We start from the raw sequence: 25,839 nt of genomic DNA on the forward strand, positions 1-25,839 counted from the left end.
CATTCTCATCAGTAGTGAATAAGGGTTCCTATTTCTTCACATCCACACCAGCATTTGTTTACATTTGATTTGTTAATGTTTGCTATCCTTACTGGGGTAAGGTGGAATCTCATAGTTGTTTTCTCCCTGATGATTAGGGATGGTGAACATTTTCTTAAGTGTGTTTTTGCCATTTGTAAATCTTTCCCTGAGAATTCCCTGCTCAGTAGTTCTCTGCCTCATTTTGAGAGAGGGTTGATTGACTTTTTATTGTTTAGGTTTTTGAGTTCTTTGTAGACTCTAGAAATTAGGCCTCTATCACTTGTATAGCTGGCAAAATTTTTCTCCCATTTCATTGGCAATCTATTGGATCTGTTTATTGTGTGTTTCTCTGTGAAGAAACTTCAGTTTTATCAGATCCCAATGGTTGAGTGATTGTTTAAGTTCCTGAGCTACTGAGGTTTTGTTCAGGAAATCTTTTCCCATTCCTATATCATAGAAAGTTCCTCCTATTTTTTTTCTCCCAGTGGTAGCAGAGTTTCTGTCTTGTATTGAGGACCTTGATCAATGTGGACTTCATTTTTGTGCATGCTGAGATGTGTGGATCAAATTTCATTTTTCTGCATATGATTATCCAGTTTTGCTAGCACCATTTGTTGAAGATGCTGTCTTTTTTCCAGCCTACAATGTTAGGGCCTTTGTCAAATATCAGGTAGTTGTAGTTACTTGACCCAAAGTTTGGGTCCTCAATTCTGTTCCATTCGTCTGTAATCCTGTTTATATGCCAGGACCACGCTGTTTTTATTACTATGGCTTTAGATCAGGTATGTTGTTTCTCTCCAGAGGTGTTTCTTTTGCTGAGGAAATGCTTGGATATCTGAGGCCTTCTGCCGTTGCACATGAATTTTGAGATTTTTTTTCTATCATTGTGAAGAAAAATGTTGAGATTTTTATTGGTATTGCAATAAAACTGTATATTGCCTTTGGTAAGATTGCCATTTTCACAACGTTAATTCTGCCTATCCAGCAGCATGGGCGGTCTTTCCATTTTCTCAAGCCCTCCTCAATTTCGTTCTTGAGTTTTTTTATTTTTTCAGTGTATAGGTCTTTCACATCCTTGGTTAATGTTATCCCATGGTATTTTTTTTTTGTTGTTGTTGCTATTGAAAATGGAACAATATTACTTATTTCTTTCTCTGTATCTTTGTCATTTGCATTTAGAAAGGCTACTGAGTTTTGTGCATTGGTTTTGTGTCCTGCTACTTTGCTGAAGGAATTAATCACCTTTAAGAGTTTTGAGATGGAGGTTCTTGGGTGTCTTATGTATAGAATCATTTCGTCTGTGAATAGGGCTAACTAACTTCTTCCTTTCCAATTTGTATTCATTTCATTTCTTTCTCTTGTCTTATTGTTTGAGATAGGACTTCCAGTATTATGTTCAAGAGCAGAGATGAGAGTAGATGCCCCTGTCTTGTTTTTGATTCCAGTGGGAATTCCTACAGTCTCTCCCCATTAAATATTATTTGGGTTTTAGGAACTTTATTTATAGCCTTTATTATGTTGAGATATAAACCATCCATGCCTGTTCTCTCCAATATTTTGATCATGAAGTGATGTTGTATTTTGTCAAAGGCCTTTTCTGCATCTATCAAAATGTTGATGTGGTTTTTGTGTTTAAGTTTATTTATGTGGTGTATAATATTGACAGATTTCCATGTGTTAAACCACTCCTGAATTCCTGGGATGAATCTCACTTGATCAGGTGGATAATGTTTTTGATGTGCTGTTGAATTCAGTTTGTGAGATTTTGTTAAGGATCTTTGCGTCTAAGTTCATCAGGGAAATAGCCTGTAGTTTTCTTTTCTTGTGGCATCTCTGCCTGCTTTTGGTAGTAGGGTGATACTAACTTAATAGTAGGAGTTGGGGAGCTTTTCCTGTTCTCCGATTATGTGGCACAGCTTGAGAAAAATTGTTTTCAGTTCTGTGAAGGTCTGACAGATAGAATTCAGCTGAGAAGCCATCTGGTCCTGGACTCTTCTTTTTAGGAAGGTTTTTGTTTACCTTTTCAGTCTCCACAGTGGAAAGACCACCTAGGGCGTGGGGCGCGGGGGGGGGGGGGGTGGTGGTGCCAGTCTGATGGTCTTGGTCCGGGAACAGGGGGTGGGGGTGAGGCAGTGAGTAGGATGGTGTTTGCATGCGGGCCTATGTTAGACTGCTGACCTGGGTCCTCTAGCCTGCAGTTAGTTCAAGAGGAACTTGCGGCTAGGACAGCTGCTTTTGGTGATTGGAGGACTGGTGGGCTACTTGAGAGTGTGGCAATCAGTGGATTTTTCTCCTCCGTGCCCCCCCACTGGAGGTCTACTGGAATCCGCAAACCCCTAAAATACCCAATAAACTCTAATGTCTTGCCCCTCCTTCCCCGGGGAGTGAGTCATGGTTAGGCGGATGCCATCTTCTTGATGCTTCTTAATATGCTAGTGACATAATTTTGTATGATTGTATCCTGAGTAGTTTCCTTTTGTCTCTGGATTTTTTTTTTTGTTCATTTTTTATTTTTTTATTTGAGAGGGACAGACACAGAGAGAAAGACAGATAGAGGGAGAGAGAGACAATGGGTGCGCCAGGGCTTCCAGCCACTGCAAACGAACTCCAGATGCCTGCGCCCCCTTGTATATCTGGCTAAAGTGGGACCTGGGGAATTCAGCCTCGAACCGGGGTCCTTAGGCTTCACAGGCAAGTGCTTAACCGCTAAGCCATCTCTCCAGCCCTGTCTCTGGATTTTTTAAAATAACATTCAGAGACATTTACTATATGGTATGGTGTAAAGGGAAAAAATAGCTTCTGGTGATGCATTTCTCTATTTCAACGAAAGTTAAATTCTCTTTGAATTTGCCTGATAATTCTCCAGATTAATTTCTGCTTGTAAATCTCATTTATTTGCTTTTCTCTTTTCATCAGAAAGCTAAATAGGCACTAGCTTCCCCTCTATAACTTCACTTAGCTTCTTTGTAGTTAAAAAGATTCCTGTCTTTAATATAAATGGACATACATGTACATGTGCATGTTTATGCTCACACATGCATACAGACTGGGGAAGACACTATTAACAATCGTTTTCCTCATCTTCCTTATTCTGTTTCTTGTAATTTCAGGCTTTGAGGGAATTGAATAGTTTCTTTTCTCAAAATGCTTTGGTGACCTCTTTATAATAAATTGACTAAGCAGTAAGGTCCCTTGATGAAAGGTACTAGATCAAAAGAGTTTTCAGATACTGTTGGAGAGGCCTAAAATTGATCAGTGTAGTAGTACTTAGTTTATCTGTCATATTCATTTGCAAGGATAGTGAGAGAGAGAATATAAATATATGGGTGTGCCAGGGCCTCTAGCCACTTCAAACAAACTCCAGACACATGTGCCATCTTGTACATCTGGCTTATGTAGGTCCTTAGGCTTTGCAGGCAAGAGTCTTAAGCACTCTCTAGCCTCTGTAAATCTGTTTTTGATCTCTTATGCAAATATAATTTACATGACATGTATGATAGGATGTACTTCTTTTTAAAAAAATTTTTTTTGGTTTATTTTTATTTATTTATTTAAAAGTGACAGAGAGAGAGAAAGAGGTAGATAGAGAGAGAGAGAATGGGCATGCCAGGGCTTCCAAGCCACTGCAAACAAACTCCAGACGCGTGCGCCCCCCTTGTGCATCTGGCTAACGTCGGTCCTGGGGAATGGAGCCTCGAACCAGGGTCCTTAGGCTTCATAGGTAAGCACTTAATCACTAAGCCATCTCTCCAGCCCGGATATACTTCTTTATATGTTTAATTCTTCCATTAATTCTTCCATTAAACAAAAGTTCTACCAATTCAGCACTATACATTGCATCATTTCAGAGTTGTTTGCTTTTTTTTCTTCTTTCTAAAATTTCTTCACTGCCTATTATTTTATAACTTAACTAAAACATAATGTGTGACAGTCTGCCTCATACCAGATATAATTGAATCTTCTCAGCATAAGTGCCCTCTGTTTGCTCACAGCAGTATCTTCTGATGACGTTTTTACATGTCTGTCACTCCAGTAGTCACTGAATTCTCTTCAACTGCCCTGATAGTAGTGACATGCCCTCAGTTAAACAGATTATTCTTTTTTTAAAAAATTTATTTATTTATTTATTTTGAGAGCGACAGACACAGAGAGAAAGACAGATAGAGGGAGAGAGAGAGAATGGGCGTGCCAGGGCTTCCAGCCCCTGCAAACGAACTCCAGACGTGTGCGCCCCCTTGTACATCTGGCTAACGTGGGACCTGGGGAACCGAGCCTTGAACCGGGGTCCTTTGGCTTCACAGGCAAGCGCTTAACCGCTAAGCCACCTCTCTAGCCCAGATTATTCTTTATTACATCCTGATGCTCCCCTGTAAGTTTATATACATAGGACATTTTATATATTTAAATACTTTTATTTATTTGTGAGACAGACAGTATAGCATGCCAGGACCTGTTGCCACTGTAATGAACTTGAGATGCATGCCCCATTTTGTGTGTCTGGCTTTACATGCGCACTGGGAATTGAGCCCAGGTGAGCAGTTTTGCAATCAATCACCTTTAACTGCTAAGCTATCACCCCAGCCCTTTATTTATTATTTATTTAATATTCATTTATTTGAGAGGTGGGTAGGGAGAGAATGGGCTTTCCAGGGCCTCTAGCCACTGAAAACAAACTCCAAATGCATGTACTGTCATGTGCATTTGGCTTACGTGTATTCTGGGGAATCAAACACAGGTAGGTCAATAGGCTTTGCAGGCAAGTGCCTTGACTGATAAGCCATCTCTTCAGCTCTTGAGTGCCATTTTTATCCCCTGTATTGGTAAAGTAACATCAAGCATATTTTCTGATTTCATTTCATAATTTTTATCTAGATAATTATAGAAGTGTCTTCTAAAACTTTATGGAGGAATACTTGTCATACCCTAAAATTCATCTGTTTTAAGTGTTCTGTGATTATTTTGGAAACTTAAAGTTGTTCAATTATCTAATCTTTGAATAATTTTACTGCCCCAAGAAGATTCTAAGTGAGATATTATAAAATATTGGTAGAACTATCCAGAAACTTCTCTGTGGTGAGTTGAATTAGATGACCTCAAAATGTGTATTTAGGTCTGAACTATCTGGGGCATATGGTACTTAAAGGCAGGACTGAGTACTTTGAGTGCTATATCCCAAAAGGATAACTACTTTTTCTTCATCTTAGCTCAGGCTGCATATAAGGTTTATCAATTTCTCTTCAGATGTCTCTCTTTGGTGTGCTTTCTGCTGGGTTCTTCTTATATGTATTACCTCACTTGCGATTGAGAATATAATCACTTATAGTACAGATACCCTCTTCATTTAATACATTAGGACCATGCAAAAGATGAGAAGGACCTAGTTCATAATCACATCATGGTAAGAAGAAGAACTAGAATTAGAAGTATGGCCTGGGGGTTGGAGAGATGGCCTAGTCACCAGAACCCACATAAACCAAATGCACAAGATGGTGGTGTGTTTGGAGTTCCTTTGCTATGGCTGGAAGCCTTGACACTGTCTGCCTCTCTCCCTCCCTTTTTCTCACTCTCCACTCCAATCAATAAATCAATCAATAAATAAAATATTTAAAGAAAAGAAGTGTGGCCTGACTACATACCATAGTGACCTTAAACATTCAGTGTTTAATTTATTTAGCAGTTACTGCATGACTCTAGAAAGACGAAATCATAGGAGACATGTTAGCAAATTTAAAGAGTTATTCTGTAATCTGAGTAGGAGAGATGTGGCTCTTGAAAAGATAAAGTCTGAAGTCAGCCTTTCTTGAATTGGTTTAAAGTTGAATAGGCATATTTTGAATTGAGTCAAGCAAAGCATAAAAAGAAAAGAAAAAGAGCTATGTGGTTTTTATTTTTATTTTTTGGTTTTCCAAGATAGAGTCTTACTTTAGCCCAGGCTGACCTGGAACTCACTATGTAGTCTCAGGGTGGCCTTGAACTCATGGCAATCCACCTATCCACCTACCTCTGCCTCCCAAGTGCTGGGATTAAAGGCATGTGCCACCACGCCTGACGAAAGCTATGTTTTAAAAGCTGTAAAATATTGACACTTACATTGGGGACTGCTTTTTTTCCCCAGTTGTTAACATAGGTCAGTTTTTATTAACATAAATGGCCATTTATATTAGAATATTGGTTAAGGGGCTAGGTGGACAGGTCAGTGGCTTAGTGCCTAGCATGGTCAAGGATGTGAGTTCTATCCCCTCCCACCCCCCGCCCTCCGCCAGCACTGCAAAACAAAGATAATTTTGGTTTAGGTTTAACTCCTGTAACAAAGATAGGCTATGGTTTAAAATAGAAGTAAATCTATTTCTCATATTAAAAGCTAGATTGCTGATCATGGTTTTGCATAATAGCTCCTCTATCAACAGGGATCCCATTTGTTTTTATTCCATTGCCCAGACACATGACATTCACTTTAGGGTCAGGGTGGCTAATGTAGCTCCCCCTGCACATGCACAGTCTACCTAAGAAGAAGAGGAAAAAATGATGGAAAATATGTATTTTTTCCCCTTTAAGGCCTTCATGGTTACATGTATTCTTGTCTTACTAGGTAGAACATAGTCATAGACCATATGCAGCTGTAAAAGACAGTGTAGAAAATGGTTTAATGTGAGGTAGCAGAGTGGTAAAGAGATTATATGCACTGAAACTTTACTTGCAGTCTCTTAAGGAAAGAATAAGTGCCAGAGGACAATTGACAATTGCTGCCTCATCATCCCATGAAGATAAGTTTCTCTGAAAAACATGGCCTTGCATATAAGAAGCAGGGTGATATGAGAATACTAAATATATTTTTAAGGTTTCTCTTTTTTCACTTGGGCCAAAGATTTGATCAAGTCCATATACTGTTAAAATGTGCTTTAAACAGACACATTTAGTTTCAAATTGGTGAAATATAGGTCTGTTTTTTATGACACAATGTCAGCATGAGCCCATGTTTTTAACTGGTAAGGGTATGTGATAGCCTTAGAGTTGACCTCTGGGTTGTACATACATACACACAGTTGAGGTTACTGTGGAGTCTGGATGAAAAAGTTCACTTGTCATATAGTGTGAACACATTTTAATTAGTACCGAATGTTATTCAAGATAAAAAAGCATAAAAGTTTTTGCCAAGGATTATAACATCATTATTATATAATAGCTTTTATTTCTTAGAAAACTGATGCAGCCTGGGTTACGATTTGTATTCCAACCTCAGTGTGTACTGTGATGCCATCTCAACTAAGCCACCATACCTGTAACTTTCCTTGGCTGATAGTATTTCCAGAGTTCAGAAATAACCTCTCTCATCAGTATGCATTTTGGCCAATAATTATGAAGTCCTGAAAACTGCAGATGCCCCCTTTTCATTGTTATTTACTAGAGACCACATTAACTGTAAGGATGAGTTTTATTCTAGCTGCTCCAACCAAGAAAAAAAAAGGGGGGGGGGGAAGAGGTACACTTTATATTTCATATTCACTTTGTAGTATTCTCTTTGATCAAATACAGTTATTTGACCTCTTGTGATTGTAAAGCTTAAGTAATATTGGTAGATAGGATATTGTTATAAGTGATGATATATATCCTTTTCCGAGAATGTACTTTGGGAATGGCCCATTTTACCATATCTGTTCCAGCCTTACCTTTCAAGCAGAACCAGTTTAGCCAAGTATTCTCAGTGTTATTTCCAGTAGTTTTACCTATGTCCTTTTTATGTACATAGCCAAATTATATAGCATGTAGAAAAAGCTTCTATTTGCACGAGTACTGAGTAGTTTTGTGTTTCCCTTCCCCTTTGTGGGAATGGGTGTCCTTTATTTTGTTGTTGTCTGTGTCCTCAAACCATCATATATCTTTTGTTTTCTGTTTTGCAGATGACACGATTGGTGCTGCCTGGCATGCTAGAAAGGTAAGTCATGAGGTCTCACACAAATACTGTGGGTGCAGAGCTCATTATTATTTATAGGGAGAATCCTTTCCTTGTGAATTTAATTAAAGTGACTAATAAACCTAGCTCTGTCTGAGCACCAGTCGAGTCATAGAGTGGAGCATGAGTCATTGATAGAGGAGGCCTTTTTCCACTCCACTCTTTTTCATTTCCCTCTCTGTGGTTGCAGTGATTCCTTTAGATCAGGATTATAAAGTCAGCCTGCATCACCATCAGTAACTCTATTACTTGCCATTCTGAGGAGGAGGATAGACTTATTGGGATATTCCTGGGAATGCCTTTGTTTTTTCAAAAAATTTTTATTGACAACTTCCATAAATATAAATAATATTTCATGATTATAATCCTTTTCCACAACCTTCCTTTTTCCCGTCACAGGTTGCCCCCTCCATTGAATCCCTTCTTTCTAACTAGTCTCTTTTCTGTTTTGTGCCATTCCCCCCCCCCCCTCCTGTTATGCAGGTCTCAGCCACTGTGAGGTCATGCATATCAAGGCCACTTTGTGTTTGCAAGACAGAATTGTAACCACTCCTTCCCTTCCTTTGTCTCTTGCATTCTTTCACCACCTCTTCCACAATGGTCCTTGAACCTTGAATGGTATGACAGAGATGTCTCCTTTAGTGTTAAACATTCTACTTCACTGTCACTTCTCACCACTTGAGTTTTGAGTCATTTTAGTGGCCAGAAACTTTGACACTGATTTTCATAATGACTATATCAGTTTACATCCCCACCAATGATGGGGGTGGATTCCTCTTTCCCCATACCCACCCCATCATTTATTGTCATTGATTTCTTGACAATAGCCATTCTGAGAAGAGTAAGATGGAACCTCAAAGTAATTTTAATTTGCATTTCCCTAATGGCTAAGCATGTAGAACATGTTTTTACATGTTTATTGGTCATTTGTATTTCTTCTTTTCAGAAGTCTCTATCCTCTATGAACATAGCCTAATTAAAAATATTTTATTTATTGAGCCAGACGTGGTGGCGCATGCCTTTAATCCCAGCACTTGGGAGGCAGAAGTAGAGGATCACTGTGAGTTCGAGGACACTCTGAGGCTCCATAGTGAATTTCAGGTCCAGCCTGAGCTAGAGTGAAACCCTACCTTGAAAAACCAAAATCATTATATATATGCATATAATTTGTTTATTTCTTGGAGAGAAAGAAGGAAAGGAGAGAGGGAGGAAAGAAGGGAGAGAGAGAAAGAGAATAGGTGTGCCAGGGCTTCTAGCCACTGCAAACGAACTCCAGAGCCATGTGCCACCTTGTGCATCTGGCTGACAGTGGGTACTGGGGAAATCAAACCTGGGTTCTTAGGCTTTGCACACAAGCATCTTAACCACTAAGCCATCTTTCTAGCTCATGCACCCCATTTTTTTAATCAGGCTGTTTGATTTATAAATATTTAGGTTTTTATAATATCAAGTTTTTGAGTTCTTTGAAATCCTATATGTTAATCCTCTTTTAGATGTATAGCTAGCAAAATTTTCTCCCTTTCTGTAGGCTGCCTTTTTGGTCTATTCAGTGTGCTTTGCTGCACAAAAGCTTTTTAATTTCATGTGGTCCTAATGGTTGAATAGTTACCTTACTTCCTGACTCTGGGGTTCTATTCAGAAAGTCCTTGCCTATGTTTATATGGTGAAGTGTTTCCCCTTTACTCCAGCAGTTTCAGAATTTTAGGTCTGATATTAAAGTCTTTGACTTTACCTTTGATTATTGTGCATGGAGAAAGATAAGTATCTATTTTTATTCTACATATAGATATCCAATTTTACCAGCACCATTTGTTAAAGAGGCTATCTTTTTCCCATGAATGTTTTTGGCATTTTTGTCAAGAATAAGACAACTGTAGCTACCTGGGTTTATATCTGGGTGCATCAATCTATGTGTCTGTTTTATACCGGTACCATATTTGTTACTATGACTCTGTAATATATGTCAATATCGGGTATGGTGACACTGCCTTCCTTATTTTTGTTGCTCAGAATTGTTTGGCTACTCAAGGGTTTTTGTACTTCCAAATCAATTTTAGGAATTTTTTTTTCCTGTTTCAATGAAGAATGCCATTGGAATTCTGATGAGGATTGCATTAAAACTATATAGATTGTTTTTGGTAAGATTAACATTTTCACAATATTGGTTCTTTCAATCCATGAATATGGGATGTCTTTCCATTTCCTAGTGTTTTCTTCAATTTCTCTCTTGAATGTTTTAAAGTTTTCATTGTCGAGATCCTTCACTCCCTAGATTAGGTTTATTCCAAGGAACTCTATTTATTTGTTCATTTATTTTGAGGCAATTGTGAATGGGAATGTTTTCATGATTTCATTCTCCACACATTTATTGTTAGTATATAGAAAGGCTGCTGATTTCTGTGTATTCATTTTGTATCCTGCTACTTTTCTGAAAGTATTTTTCAGCTCCATAGTTTTCTGGTAGAGTCTTCTTTAGGGTCCCTTATGTATGAAATAATATGATCTGCAAATAATGATAATTTCACTTCTTCCATTCCAGTTTTCATCCCTTCTATTTGTGTATCTTGTCTTATTGCTACAGCTAAGACTTCCAGTTCTATACTAAATAAAAGTGGAGAAAGTGGACACCCTTGTGTTATTCCTGCTTTTAGTTGAAATGATTTGAGTTATTCCCCATTTAGTATAATGTTGACTATAGTTTTGTCATAAATAGCGTTTATCATATTGACATAGGTTCTTTCTGTTCCCAGTTTCTTTAATTTAGGACTTTTAGCATGAAGGGATGTTGTATGTTGTGAAGTGTCCTTTTTTTTGCATCTATTGAGAGGATCCTATGATTTTTTTTTTTGGTCCTTGAATCCATCTTTAAGGTGTATTACACTTAATGATTTGTATATATTGAAACATCCCTTCATCTCTGGAACAAAACCCACTTGATCAGAATGAATGATCTTTTTGGTATGTTCCTGTGTTCAATTTGCCAGTATTTTATTGATAATTTAAAATTTTATGTTTATAAGGGAGATTGGTCTATAATTCCCCCTCCCTCCCTCCCTCCCTCCCTCCCTCCCTCCCTCCCTCCCTCCCTCCCTCCCTCCCTCCCTCCCTCCCTTTCATTTGTCAAGGTAGTGTTGAGGTAGGGTCTCACTCTAGCCCAGGCTGAACTAGAATTCACTATGTAGTCTCAGGGTGGCCTCAAACTCACTGTGATCCTTCTACTGTGCCTCACCAGTGCTGGGATTAAATGCCTGTGCCATCATGCCCAGCTGCCCCCTCTCCTCCTCTCCCTTTCCCTTCTCTTTCTCTCTCTTTGCCTTCCTTCCCTCCTTCCTTCCTTCCTTCCTTCCTTCCTTCCTTCCTTCCTTCCTTCCTTCCTTCCTTCCTTCCTTCCTTCCTTCCTTCCTTCCTTCCTTCCTTCCGTTTTGGTATCAATGTAGTACTGCTTTGTAAAAGGAGTTCCTTCCCTTTCTACTATATAGAATAGTTTGAAAAGCTCTGGTGTTGGTTCCTTGAAGATGGATTTATTTGTGAATCATCTGAACCTGTACCTTTTTTAGTTAGAAGATTTTATATATCTGCTTTGATCTCATTGCTTGTTATAAATCTGCTTAAATGGTTTAATCTTGCTTTAATTTTGGTAGATCATATGAATGTAGAAATTCATCCATTACTTTTAGTTAGTTTGTTTGCTTGTTTGTTTTGGTTTTTCAAGGTAGGGCCTCACTCTAGCCCAGGATGACCTGGAATTCACTATGTAGTCTCATGGTGGCCTCAAACTTGCAGTGATTCTCCTACCTCTGCCTCCTGAGTGCTGGGATTAAAGGCATGTACCACCATGCCCCGCTCACTTTTAGATTTTTCAATTCATTGGAGTATATGCTCTTAGTGTATGTCCTTACGATTTTTCTGAATTTCATTAATATGTTGTAATCTGTTTTTGATTTAGTGCCTTCTCTTTTTTGGTAAGTTTTGCTGAGCATTTATCCATCCTGCTTATTCTTTCAAGTCATCATTGATTCTTTGTATTTTTTTTTTGTTTCTATTTCATTTATTTTTACTCTAATCTTTATTATTTCTTTCCACTTACTTATTTTTTGGTTTGTGACCTCTCAATTTTTTTTTTTAATGTAGACACTCAAAGCTAAAAATATCACTTTTAGGACTGCCATCATTATATCCTGTATTCTTTGACATGTTGTATTTTCAATGTCATTGGATTCTAGGGATTTTTTTGATTGCCTTGTTTATTTCTTCAATGACCCATGAGTTTGTATATGTCCTATTGTCTTTCCTGCTGTTGATTTGTAGTTTAATCCTGTTGTGATCAGAGAGAGTGCAAGGAATTATTTTATTTCCTGTATTAAGATTTGTTTTGGGTCCTAATATGTGGTCTATTTCAGAGAATGTTCCATGTATTACCAAATGAATATGTATTCTGCAACATTTGGCTGGGTATATCTGTTAGGCCCATTTCTTTTATGATGTTCTTTGATCCAGATGCTTCCCAGTTTTTGCAAGGATGACCTGTCACATGAGGAGACTGGGCTATTGAAGGCACCCACTGCAGTTGTACTTGGGGTTATCTGTGACTAGTGCTTATGTAATGAAATTGGGCACCCCTGTATTTGGTATATATATGTTTAAAATTGTAATGTCCTCGTTCAAATTGCTTCCTTAATCAGTATATAGTTACCTTTTTTTTTTTTTAAATCTTTTCTAGCTAATGTTGGTTTGAAACCTATCTTGACAAATATAAGAATAGCAGTACTGGCTTGTTTTCTATATCCATTTGCTTGAAATAGCATTATTTGTCCTTTCACATTAAGGAGGTATCTGTCTTTTATGGAGAGGTGTGTTTTTTGGAGGCAACAAACAGAAGGATCCAGTCTTTTAATCCAGTCTGTGTATCTTTGTCTTTTAGTTGGAGCATTGGGACAGTTGATGTTACGAGTTATTGAATGGTGGGCTGGAGAGGTGGTTTAGCGGTTAAGCACTTGCCTGTGAAGCCCAAGGACCCCAGTTTGAGGCTCGATTCTCCAGGACCCACATTAGCCAGATGCACAAGGGGTCACATGCATCTGGAGTTCATGTGCAGTGGCTGGAGGCCTTGGCACGCCCATTCTCCTTCTCACTCTCTCTCTCTCTGCGTCTTTCTCTCTCTTCCTGTCACTTTCAATTAAATAAATAAAAATAAACAAAATATTTTTTAAAAAGAGTTATTGAATGGCGTGTATTTATTCTTACCATTCATCTTGATTTTTGTAGTGCTTGCTGATTGTCTGCTAGTCTCTTGGGCTATTATTTAAACATGGTTTGTTCTTTCCTGTTTCTCATGTATGTGTTTTTTCCTTCTCTTCATACTGACAGATCACTTCTAGTATTTTCTGTAGAACTGGCTTAATGGTCATGTATTCCTTTAGCCTATTTTTATCATGGGAAGTTCTTATTTCTCCTTCAATTATGACAGATAGTTTTAGCTAGATAGATAGTAGTCTGGGTTGGCAGTTACTGTTTTTCAGAACGTGGAATACATCATTCTAAGATCTGGCTTTTTAAGTTTGTGTTGAGTAATATACTGTTTTCCTGATGGACTTGCCCTTTATCAATGACTAGGTGGTTCTTTCTTACTGCTTTCAATATATTTTCTTTCATTTGTGTGTTTAGTAGTTGTATAATGTGCTGAGAAGTTCTTTTCTGATCTTACCTGCTTAATGTTCTAAATGCCTCCTGTATATGTATTGGTATTTCCCTACTTAATGAAAACCTTCTTCTTTTTATTTTTTTGAATTTTTTGATTTTATTGAAAACATTTACTATACCTTTAGATTGAAATTCATCTTCTTCTACACCCTGAATTCTTAAGTTTGATATCTGCATATAGTGTCTGAATATCTTGCATTTCCCACTCATACCTTCCTATTAGTTTTTCTTTTTTTTTCTTAGAATGTTCTATATGCTTTTTCTTGTGCATCTTTTGTACTGTTGCATAGCGATTTTTGCATCTTGTGTTATTTCAGTGTGGGTTTTCTATTTATCTAATGTGTTCTAAAAGATGTAAATCAGAAATTATCTCTTCAGGGTAGGTGCTCAAGGTGTCAGATGTGGCTTCCATATGGAGACCCATTGAGATGGATGATAAGTACTAAGTGATTGTGGTAGTTTGAATGTGATACTATAAGTATATGCCCCGATAGACTCAGGTGTTTTATTAAAATTAAACTTGTTACTTGGGTCTACAGCTGTCTGGCTGGAGGAGGTGTCACTGGTGAACCTGGTTCCAGCCCAAAAGGTGTGTGGAGAGCGGTTTTATTTCTGGTGGTTTGTGTTGGCTTTCTGCAGTTGTTTCTCTGTTTGTTTGGATCTATGGAAGTATGCAGCTTCTGCTGGAAGTTTCCCCTGGATTTACAGCTGAAGTTAGTTCCTTCCTTTCATAAACTGTGTCTGGTTGGAGGTTTGTTCCAACAATGTAGACTGACTGCAACAGTTATATAATGGCAGAGAGCTAGTAACTGCACTGCTATGGCTATAGACCTGGCAGTCATTACCACAGTTACAGTTAACATACTGAGTATCAACAAGTTGTGTATAGAAAAGACTTCATTCATTTAACAGGCATTCACTAAGTAGAATTTATCTTGGAGTATTCAGAAGATGAGTCAGATCTTTGCCTTTAAGAAATCAAGTTTATTTTAATCTGATATTGAGAAAAGATCTGGTGGAAAGCCATCAAAGTTATGGAAAAGTAAATTATGGCAGTGTCTGGTGCATGAAAAAGAATACCAAGAAATGTATATAGATTTTATGAATCAGTCTTTTCAGGAAGGAGAAGGAAAGTCTATGTTCACTTGATTTTAGGAGTTACTAGGTATATTAATCAAGGTAGGCTAAGTGTAGGAACAGATTAGCCCAAATCTCAGTGGCTTAGTATGGTAAAATTTTATTTTTCCCTTACATCTCTACTTAGTTTTTAGGGATCTGAGTGTTCTCCCATGTGGGGGCTTCATTGGTTTGTCCTCCATTCAGCTAGCAGGTGAAGAAAGAGAATTAGGATGATTTTAGCGGATATTTCATGGGTCTGTTCTAGAAGTGATGTACATTATATCTGTCCATGTTCCACTGTCCAAAGTCAGTCTGTCACAGGCTCAACTAACTGCAAGGGATGTCAGAAATGGTAGCTATGTGCCCCAGAGGAAAGAAAAATTCCAAGTGAACAGATTGTGTGAAAGTGCTCTTACACATTATAAGTGGCTTTGTTATAGTCTACTTTTTATACCTCACCAAGAGGACTGTTTCTGTGGTTGGCTTCCATAGGATTCCCATTGAGTAGTAGCAGTGTCCTTCAAAGAGATCCTTTGTTGTTACCCCCACCTCCCATCACTGATTCTACCTCTAGAACTATAGCTTAAAGAACTATAGCTTAGTACCACCTGACTTACCACTAAACACGTCTATTGTGAAACTAAGGTATTTTTACCATACAAGTAGAAAGTGCATAATTATATTGTAGAGAACACTTGCTCTTTCTACTTCTCTGGAATCTTAAACATTGTGTATAGCTGGAGCTAGAAGGTGGTTGCCATAACAACCATGAACTAGCTAAAAATAGCCTCTTTCATATTGTATTGCTTAAGGTGGAATTATGGCATGTTATATAGTTTTAGGGCAGGTAATTTTTTTTTTCATGTGCTAAACGTTTGCAAACTTTATTCAACAAAGCAGTATTTATGTAAGTATTTGGATTGTTGATTCTAATTATATACCTGACTCTGTGTTCCAAGATTCTTTTCCAATATAGAATTCAATTTTGATACGGTTTTCTGTGTTCCCAAGAGTCTATTAGAGATATGTCTATGTCAATTGCAATATTATGTTTAAGCTTAAGATGGTATAAAATGACCCTGCAAGAGAATACTTCTGTCTTATCTGATGTGAAGTTCAAATGGGAAGAATGGTGATGGAGTCTTTTGTTCTACATTCTTGCTTGTCTGCCCTCAAACCAATTATCTGTTCACATTGTGAGAATCACCTTATTTTCTTGTCCTTTGCAGCAGCGCCTCCACCTCTCTCCTCCACTGCAGGGTGGGCAGCTCTGAAGTTTCCTGAGCAAGGCAGAAGGAAGTTACTTGTTTCAAAGAAAACCTATGACTTCCTCTATGACAGTATTTTTATAGAAGTGAAGACTATGATACATGATTCTAATAGACCAGTGAGGCACTTATAAAACAAAAATTTGATACTTTATTTAAAAAATCCAGTGACTTTTAGAGATAGTCTTATGGGAATTACTCATATCTGTGTGGATTCTCCTGGAGAGCATAACTAAAGGAAGCTGTAAATACAAGATGCTGAGTTTTACAGGGCTGGGCATATTTGGTGATCAGTTCATGTATGAACTTAAAAAAAACACAGATATGTTTATGTGGCAAGGTGCTACCTTATCATTGATATTTCCTGCTTTATTTTTGCAACATTTTAATCCTAGAAGATTCTCAATACTTTATACCATGAGGTTCCATCCTGTAATAGTTAGCAAGTGAGCAGCATGATAAATTAAGAATGCTGCATCACTGGAAATGTTGCTTGATATGTTTGAATGTTTGTAAAAATAGAGCGTGAAAGGTCCTGGTATGAGCAGCATGAGTCTTCATTATAGAACTAGCAAAATACCTTTAATGTACTGTGAGTCTTAAAATTGCTCCAAGTCCCAAAATTAGAGATTAACTAGTTTGGTTTTATGTGTATTACTGTGTGCAATTAATCTTAGTCTGTTTTGTCCTTTTGCTTGATATAACAGAATTGTCACAAAGTCTGGCTGTGTCATGGAAATTGGTATGACATCACTAATTCTGCTTAGATGAAGGATTAGAACTAGACAAAGTCATCAACTATAGAGATGAGGCCTTTGTGCCTCCTATTCCCAAGGGTTTATCCCCATTTCTTAATAAATAGCTGATACTGTATAGATTACAGGGGTTCAGGCAGACTGTAACAGTGTGGTATTTATGATTCTGACAAAACTACATTGAATACTTTTATCCTTGAAAAGAGAAAGATTTGTATGTAGTTAGGGCAGGCACGGAGAGGTTGTTGCTAGACAAATAATGTAGTGCCCGAGGATGGGTCAGATTTGTAGGTGGGATCCTAGTTTACTTACATGTAATGTGTTCTCATTTTATATAGTACTTTGATGGCCTTAGATATGTTTTAATGTATTTTAGAGTGCAAATAAAGCATCTTGAAATTCTGACTTTGCTCCTACCAGTAACTCTACCTATAGAAATTTTCAGTCAGGATGGAATGTTTGAAAACTAGAAATCTTGCTGCCTAAAAGAATAAACAAGTAAAATAGGATGATAACATAATTGTGACATTGGATTATTGGTATTATTTTGTGAAGTGGTAAAAAAAAGCTTTCATTACATTTAAATACTTTATTACCTTTTCCTCTTTTGAATCCATGGCTTTCATGAATTAAGTTTTAACAGTCCATTTGATGAATTCAAGATATTTTTTAAAATATTCAATAACATTGAATTTTAACCTTGAAAGACTTTTTAAAGTTTCTTTTGTGAGTAATGCAATGACAAATGTGAGTTTTGTTCAGGGGCACATAGAACTATAGTAGTGAGCTTAAAGACAATGGAACATGGACTCAAGCTAATCAAAGCAGCCATTGCAGGCTGCAGTGTCAGTGAACAGCATGGTCTCCATCTATTCAAACTAGCCTTTTCTGTACTTGCATTCTATTTGTTAAAAATGTACAAATTCCTAATTAATAACTCACAGCTATGAGGATTCCTGGTGTAGGATTAGCTGGTCAGGATTTGCAGTAACTTCTAGGAAGCAAAATGTGTTGCATAAGATTCAGCACATGCTTTGGCCCACTGAGCTTCCACTTGATTGGAATCTGACCCAACTTAAAGGCAACATATACTAATATATCATAAATACTTTTCTTGCATTTTATATCTCTATTGAGGTATTTTCTATGTTACATATCTACTTGAAATATGCAATGGTTTTCAGAGTGTTCACAGAGCTGTACAACTGTCACAGTGATCTAATTTGGAATGCCTTTAACACACTAAACAGATACTCCATTTTTATCATAGATATAATCCTTGATTATAACAAAAATATTTTTTGTTCTGTTTTCCTCAAATGAATTTCTTACAGATGTAGCTAAAATGAAATGACTAGATTCATGTTGTTTTAGAGCTGAGTTACAACTCCTGATACAAACTTTTCTTAGCTTAGTGTTTTCCTTTGTTGTTTGTTTGGTTTGGTTTTTGGAGGTAGGGTCTTGTTCTAGCTCAGGCTAACCTGGAATTCACTATTAGGATTTATTCAGGATGGCTTCCAGCTGATGGTGATCCTTCTACCTCTTCCCCCCATGTGCTGGGATTAAAGGCATGTGCCACCACACTCAGATGTATGTATGTATATATATGTATATAAAATTTTTTTCATTAAAGTTTAAAAAGCAACCAGGATGCTTTAAAAAAATTTTTTTTTTAAGCAGAGAAAGACAGAAGCAAGACAGAGAATGGGTGCATCAGGGCCACCAACCACTGCAAACAAACTCCAGATGCATGTGCCACTCTGTGCACCTGTGAGAACTGGGGAATTGAACTTGTGTCTTTAGGCTTTGCAGGCAAGTGCCTTAACCACGGAGGCATCTCTCCAGTCCACTTTTACTGCTTTTGAGAGCAATATATAATTATTATATTAGCCACTTATTTATATCCTTAAATAATAACTTTTAAATTTGAATTTTTATTTTTATCACTAAGACTTAATGAATTTTGTTGCTTAGAAAAATATGTATCACTCAGAAGGGTCTCCCTTGTTTCTGGTGGTAACACATTGCAAAACTGAGGGCCCAGGCTTCACTTTAATGGCTGCAGTGGCATCTTGCCTAGAGGCTAGCAGATGGAATGGGGATTATTTCTTTTCAGATTTATATCTGAAACAGATTACAGGCCATTTAATCATGTTTTCTCTGCTGTTTTGTATAAGAAGGGTCTATGCAGTCTCGATCCCCCTTTTTCATAGTGAAAAAAGCAGGATTTAGGGAAGTATATCCATACACAGAGTAAAGACAAACTTGAAGGAAAGGAAACTGGCATAGAGGACAGACAGGAAGTAGATAGAGTCAGATTTCAGTAGCTGGTATATAACTTGCCTAGCATGCACAGGGCCCTAGGTACTTTTCCTAACACCACATGGAGAGAGAAAAGGGGAGAGAGTCAGAGAGATATCCTTTTAGAAGAATGGATTTGAGAGAGTAAGAGTTGGTGATTAATATTGGTATTCCTAAAATCAGAGTTACACATCTCTATATGCTTGCTTGTGTACAAGATATTGGTATATTTTATGTGGTAGATCTAAAGGGGTGATTCTGAACATCTTCCCTGCCAGTAGTAACAAATGAGGTCTTTCTATAGCATTGCTTTTCACAAAGTAATATTCATTTATCTGTAGACTTAGAAATTCCTGGTAAAATTCTGACATTTAATTTTCTCTTTTTGGTTTTTTGAGGTAGGGTCTCACTCTAGCCCAGGCTGACCTGGAATTCACTATGGAGTTTCAGGGTGGCTGCGAACTCATGGTAATCCTCCTACCTCTACCTCCCGAGTGCTGGGATTAAAGGAGTGTGCCACCACGCCCAGCACATTTAACTTTCTTTTCTTTTCTTTTCTTTTCTTTTCTTTTCTTTTCTTTTCTTTTCTTTTCTTTTCTTTTCTTTTCTTTTCTTTTCTTTTCTTTTCTTTTCTTTTCTTTTCTTTTCTCTTCTCTCCTCTCCTCTCCTCTCCCCTCCCCTCCCCTCCCCTCCCCTCCTCCCCTCCCTTCCCCTCCCCTCCTCCCCTCCCTTCCCCTCCCCCTCCTCCCCTCCCTTCCCCTCCTCCCCTCACTTCACCTCCCCCTCCTCCCCTCCCTTCCCCTCCCCCTCCTCCCCTCCCTTCCCCTCCCCTCCCTCTATTCTTTTCTTGCTTTTTTCGAGGTAGGGTCTCACTCTGGCCCAGTCTGGTTTGGAATTCACTACGTAGTCTCAGGGTGGCCTCGAACTCATGGCAGTCCTCCTACCTCTGACTCCCAAGTGCTGGGATTAAAGACGTGTGCCACCACACCAGCTACATTTAACTTTCTACAGTCTCTAAAAGTTACAGAAAAAAGTGAACTTTGCCTTTTGACAACGCTTCAATGAAGTATAGAGTCACATAATTTTCAAATTGACTCTTTGATGCCCAAATATTTACCATTCAGGGAAAATATAGGGGCAGTTACTCATTGCCAGAAAGTTTTATGAAATACCTGTTTGTATGTTAGTTAAAGAGGGCTTTGGTATCTAGAAGCTCCCAGTTTGGTTGAGGGAGAAAATGTACACATACCTATAGTGATTAAATACTGCAGCAAAAAGAGTGTGAAGATGTGCCAAAATAAAGTACAAGGTGTAGGTATGGAGTATAGGAGTGTATGTGAGATTGTTTTTCTGAGTGCAGTGCCTCACAGATGCTAGGCAAGCTCTGTACCTGGGATGTACTGAACTACATCCCACTATGTAAGTGAGAATTACCAGAAGAAACTGTAGAGCTGACCATTTGTGTCCTGGATTGCTAAGACAGGGAAATGAGCTAAGCATAAAGAAGAGCTGTTCTTAGTTCATTGAATTATATGCCTCATTCACTGACCAGATGTACCACACTTTTGTGAAAGGCAGAGAGAAATGTGTTAGAAAAGCAGCTCTGGTACAAATTTACAAACAAATGTGTGTCCGATTCTACTTTGTATATTGTAGATCTAAAGGGGTGATTCTGAACATCTCCTCTGCTAGTGGCATGCACCCAGTTCCACTGTTGACTATCTACTCCGCATCCAAGGTGAGCAGCATGTCAATAAATGGTGTTCATAGAAGACTGCAGAAGGGGGTTGGAGGAGTTAAGGGGCTTACTTGCAAAGCCAGATGCACTAACTGGCACATGCATATGGAGTTCGTTTTCAGTGGCAAGAGGCCCAAGCACACTCATTCTCAATCTCTCTCTCTCCAAATAAATAAATAAAAATATTTTTTAAAAGACTGAGGAAGAATTTTTCATCTGGGCAATTAATATAGATTTGACTTTTGTTTTTTGTTTTGTTTTGTTTTTCGAGGTAGGGTCTCACTCTAGCTCAGGCTCACCTGGAATTCAGTCTCAGGAAGGCCTTGAACTCATGGTGATCCTCCTACCTCTGCCCCCTGAGCGCTGGAATTAAAGGCATGTACCAACATGCCCAGCAGATTTCACTTCCTTGAAATTCTATGTTTGTCAGTTTTCCAATGGACTAAGAATGACAGAAAAATACCCCATACTGGAGATTTTCTGGGTAGTCACAGCTGAAGAGGTAGTGATGGATGTAGACTTACAAGTAGGGTACCAATATCTTATAGCTCCTGATGATTATTATTTTTTTTTTCCCCCAGAAATTATTTTTGTTTTTTTCCTTTCCTTTGGTTTTGTCTAAGGTAGGGTCTCCTAGCTCAGGCTGACTTGGAATTCACTATATAGTGCCAAGTTGGCCTTGAACTCACAATGATTCTCCTGCCACAGCCTGTTGAGTGCTGGAACTAAAGGCATGTGCTACCATGCCTGGCTTTTTACTGCTTTTAAAAGTGCTACTTTTACTTTCCAAAAAGACCTAGACTAAGTCACATTTGTTTAGAACTAATGAGTCTTATGTTTGGAGAGTTGATATATGAATGCAACACTGTAACTTCACTTGGCACACACAAAATAGATTGGGAAGAGTAACTATTTTGCCACAAGATCCAGATTTCACAGAAGCTCACTGTCACATCTAGGATTTGGCAAGAATTTGCCAGAATTCTCTGTAAGATGTCATTATCTCATACTATACTGCAATTCACTTCCTTACATTATTGCCTTTAACCTCAGCACTGACGAGGCTGAGGTAGGAGGATCATTGTGAGCTTGAGCCAGCCTGAGTCCCACGTTAGCCTGGGCTAGAGTCTTTGCCTCAAAAAAGAAAGAAAGAAAGGAAAGAAGGAAAGGAGGAAAGTTCTAACACATTCATCATAAGAACTTGCAATGCGTTAGAAAAAGGAAAGAACAAAACATCAGTCTTTTTTTTTTTTTTTTTTTTTTACTTAAGAAAACTTACTACTATCTTTTGAAAAAATTTGGCACTCTCCTTTAACCCCTGAACTCTACTTGCTTTCTCTTTATCTGAAATATACTGTGAGCATATTTAAAATATTGTCATGCATGATTGTTGAAAGCCAACATCCTTTGTGTTCTCCATGGACATAAACTTTACATTTCCAGCCTGATGTTGAGTTCACATTAAATAAATGGCACGTTACAGTTTACAGATAATTTATGACTGCATTGTCAGAAGCTGAGCTCCCTGTACTTCTTCAATCCTGCTATCCCAGAAGAATGCTTGCTGTTCTTTTCATAGCAGCAAAATTTCAACAGAACAAAAGTGTGTTTCTGCTAGAGTAACAAGTAGACAGTGGAAATACAGCCTTTGTGATATAATAGACAACTTTTTTTTTTCTTGGAAAGTAATTTTCTGGGGGAAAGGGATTATAAGAACCTTCTCTGAGTAAATCAAAACTTGATCTGAATATTATATTTGGAAAGATAATATCATTTATTGGCAGAAAATCACTTGAGGTTTTGAGGTATTTTTTGTTTCTTCTGCATTTGAAGTGAATGGTTGTAAACAATTAATTTATTAATTTTGTTTCCATGGCTACACATTAGGCAGATTGATGTATGTGTTTTGTTTTGTTTTGTTTTTTTCTTACTTCCCCACTACCCTCCCAGGCTTTTGTAGATTTCTTCTCTCAGTGCCTCCATGAAGAATATAAGAGCAAGGGCATCTTTGTGCAGGTGAGTGGAATTTGTTTCAGTTAAGTATCCCTGTTTTTGTGTGGTTTCCAAGCAACAGTTGCTGTCTTGGCAACAAAATAAAAATCGCATTCCTTAGTAAGTGAATGTGACACTAACTCACCTTTAAAGACATGTTTTCTTTTCCTCTTATACACTTAAGTCTAGATTTTAAAAAATTATTCTATAGGATTTTCAAGCAGGATACCTAAAGCAGAAACTAGTGCAGTGTAAACAAATGAAGTTTAATTAAATTCTTATGGTTTTGGGCTGGAGAGATGGCTTAGCGGTTAAGTGCTTGCCTGTGAAGCCTAAGGACCTCAGTTCGAGGCTCGGTTCCCCAGGTCCCACATTAGCCAGATGCACAAAGGGGCGCACGCGTCTGGAGTTCGTTTGCAGAGGCTGGAAGCCCTGGCGCGCCCATTCTCTCTCTCTCCCCTATCTGTCTTTCTCTCTGTGTCTGTCGCTCTCAAATAAATAAATAAATAAATTTAAATTCTTATGGTTTTATTTTGAGAGAATCTGATTACTGATATCTCATTAAAATTGTGGCTTATAAAAACATAGCATAAAGTTTAATAAAAATTAACATTTTGATCATTTGTATGCATGTATTTTAGTGGCATTGATATATTCATATTGTTGTACAACTATTGCCACCATCTATTTCCAGAGCTTTCTTCATCTTCCAAAAATGAAATTTGTATATCAATAAACACTAACTCCCTATTTCTCATTCCTTGGCAATTACCATTCTATTCTTTGCCTTTCTGAATTTGTCTACTTCCTAGGAACAGGATCATTCAGTATTTGATCTTTTTAAAAATATTTTTACTTATTTACTTACTTATTTGACAGAGAGAATAGACATACTGGGGTCTCTAATCATTGCAAATAAACTCCAGACTCATATAGCACATTTTACATCTGGTTTTATGTGTGTCCTAGGAAATCTAACCTGGGTCCTTTGGCTTTGCAGGCAAGTGCCTTAACCACTAAGCCATCTCTCCTGCCCTAGTATTTAATCTTTTGTGATCAAATCACTTAGCATAGTACCTTGGGTACATCTCACATGACATAAGGTCTTGAAAGGTCATCCATGCTGAAGCATGTGTCAGAATATTCTTTGAAGGTTGAATAAGGGCTAAGATCAGTGTGTAAAGCACTTGGCACCCAATTTTGAAGACCTGTGGGTATGCCAGATCACCTGTAGTCCTAGCACTCAGGAAATGGAGACAGGGGATCCCTTGAGCAAGCTGCCTAGCCAGATCGGTGAGTTCTGTGTTCATGTGAGAGATCCAGTCTTAATATAATAATGACCAATTGAGGAAGACATTTAATCTATGCCCTGAACATGCATGTACACACACATTGATGCACACAAAAAGTTGAGAGTAATATTAATTGTATGTATCATACTACATTTTGTTTATCTATTCTTTCATTGATAGACATTTGGGTTGCTTCTGCCTGATGGCTGCTGTGGATAATGCTGATATTAGCATGGATGTAGAAATATATTTGAGATCATAATTCTCTTTTAAGTTTTTTTGTTTTGTTTTGTTTTTTTTTGAGGTAGGGTGTCACTCTGGCCCAGGCTGACCTGGAATTCACTATGGAGTCTCAGGGTGGCCTCGAGCTAACGGCAATCCTCCTACCTCTGTCTCCCAAGTGCTGGGATTAAAGGTGTGCACCACTCCACCCGGCTTCTTTTAAATTTTTTGAGAAAACATAATATTGTTCTCCAGAGAGCTGTACCATTTTACGTACCCACCAGCAGTATACATGAGCTGCAGTTTCTTCACATCTTCACATACAACTATCTTTTGTTTTGTATGCTTCTGTGTATATGATCAGACAGGGTGAGGAGAGAGTAAGAAAAACTTTCGATTGACATTACCTTAATTACTGGTGATATCTCCTTGTTTACAATTTGTATATCATATTTGGGGAAATGTATACTTAAGTCCTTTGCCTATTTTCTTCAGGTGAATTGATTTTATTAGCATCAACAAGGATTAAGAAAAAAATACTGTTTTATATAACATTGAGAATTTAACACAGGAAGGTGTTATTTAAAAATCTTTGTTACAGGGCTGGAGAGATGGCTTAGCGGTTAAGCACTTGCCTGTGAAGCCTAAGGACCCCAGTTCGAGGCTCGGTTCCCCAGGTCCCACGTTAGCCAGATGCACAAGGGGGCGCACGCGTCTGGAGTTTGTTTGCAGAGGCTGGAAGCCCTGGCGCGCCCATTCTCTCTCTCTCCCTCTGTCTTTCTCTCTGTGTCTGTTGCTCTCAAATAAATAAATTAATAAATTAAAAAAAAATCTTTGTTACAGATTTATATTTATTTATTTTTGGTGTTCCAAGGTAGGGTTCAGGCTGACCTGGAATTCACTATGTCATCTCTAGATGACCTCGAACCCACAGTAATCCTTCTACCTCAGCCTGCTGAGTGCTGGGATTAAAGACGAACACCACCATGCCTGGCAAAAAGTTAATTTATTTTTATTTATTTATTTGCAAAGAGAGAAGAAGAGGGAGAGAGTGGACACATCAGGACCTCTAGCCTCTGTATACGAACTGTAGATGCATGAGATACTTTCTGCATCTTGTATTATGTTGGTATTGGGAAATTGAACCCAGTCTGTTTGGCTTTGCAAGCAAGTGCTTTAACTGCTGAGCCATCTCTCCAGCCCACAAGTTTATCTCTTTAACTAGTGATTGTTTAACAAAAAAGTTTCACAATTTCCAAATGACTAGTTTCAAATGATTGATGAAAAATTTGAAATTTAGGTTTCTCAACTTTAATTACAAACTTTAATATATGAACATATAATAATTTGATCATGTTCCTGTCCCTTTATCCTTTCCCACCCACCCTCTCTCTCTCTCTCTGTCTCTTTCTTTCTCTCTGTCCCTCTCTCCTGTCTCCCACCACCTTGAGGGCCCTCCTCTTTCAAGTTAGCCATTCCT

At 38.0% G+C, this 25,839-nt stretch overlaps 1 protein-coding gene across 2 annotated transcripts in view; it reads left to right on the top strand.

Annotated features, from left to right (window-relative positions):
• Positions 1-25,839, top strand: part of Hsd17b12 (hydroxysteroid 17-beta dehydrogenase 12) — a 247,081-nt gene that overhangs the window by 201,964 nt on the left and 19,278 nt on the right. For both annotated transcript variants that reach the window (XM_045159260.1, XM_004663338.2), the window contains exons 7-9: positions 7,920-7,954; positions 20,772-20,853; positions 22,804-22,869. In XM_045159260.1, coding sequence (XP_045015195.1) covers positions 7,920-7,954; positions 20,772-20,853; positions 22,804-22,869 — 183 coding nt within the window. The remainder of the gene's footprint in view (positions 1-7,919; positions 7,955-20,771; positions 20,854-22,803; positions 22,870-25,839) is intronic.

The sequence above is a fragment of the Jaculus jaculus genome, chromosome 9 (assembly GCF_020740685.1).
Source record: "Jaculus jaculus isolate mJacJac1 chromosome 9, mJacJac1.mat.Y.cur, whole genome shotgun sequence".
In the NCBI taxonomy this organism is placed as follows: domain Eukaryota; kingdom Metazoa; phylum Chordata; class Mammalia; order Rodentia; family Dipodidae; genus Jaculus; species Jaculus jaculus.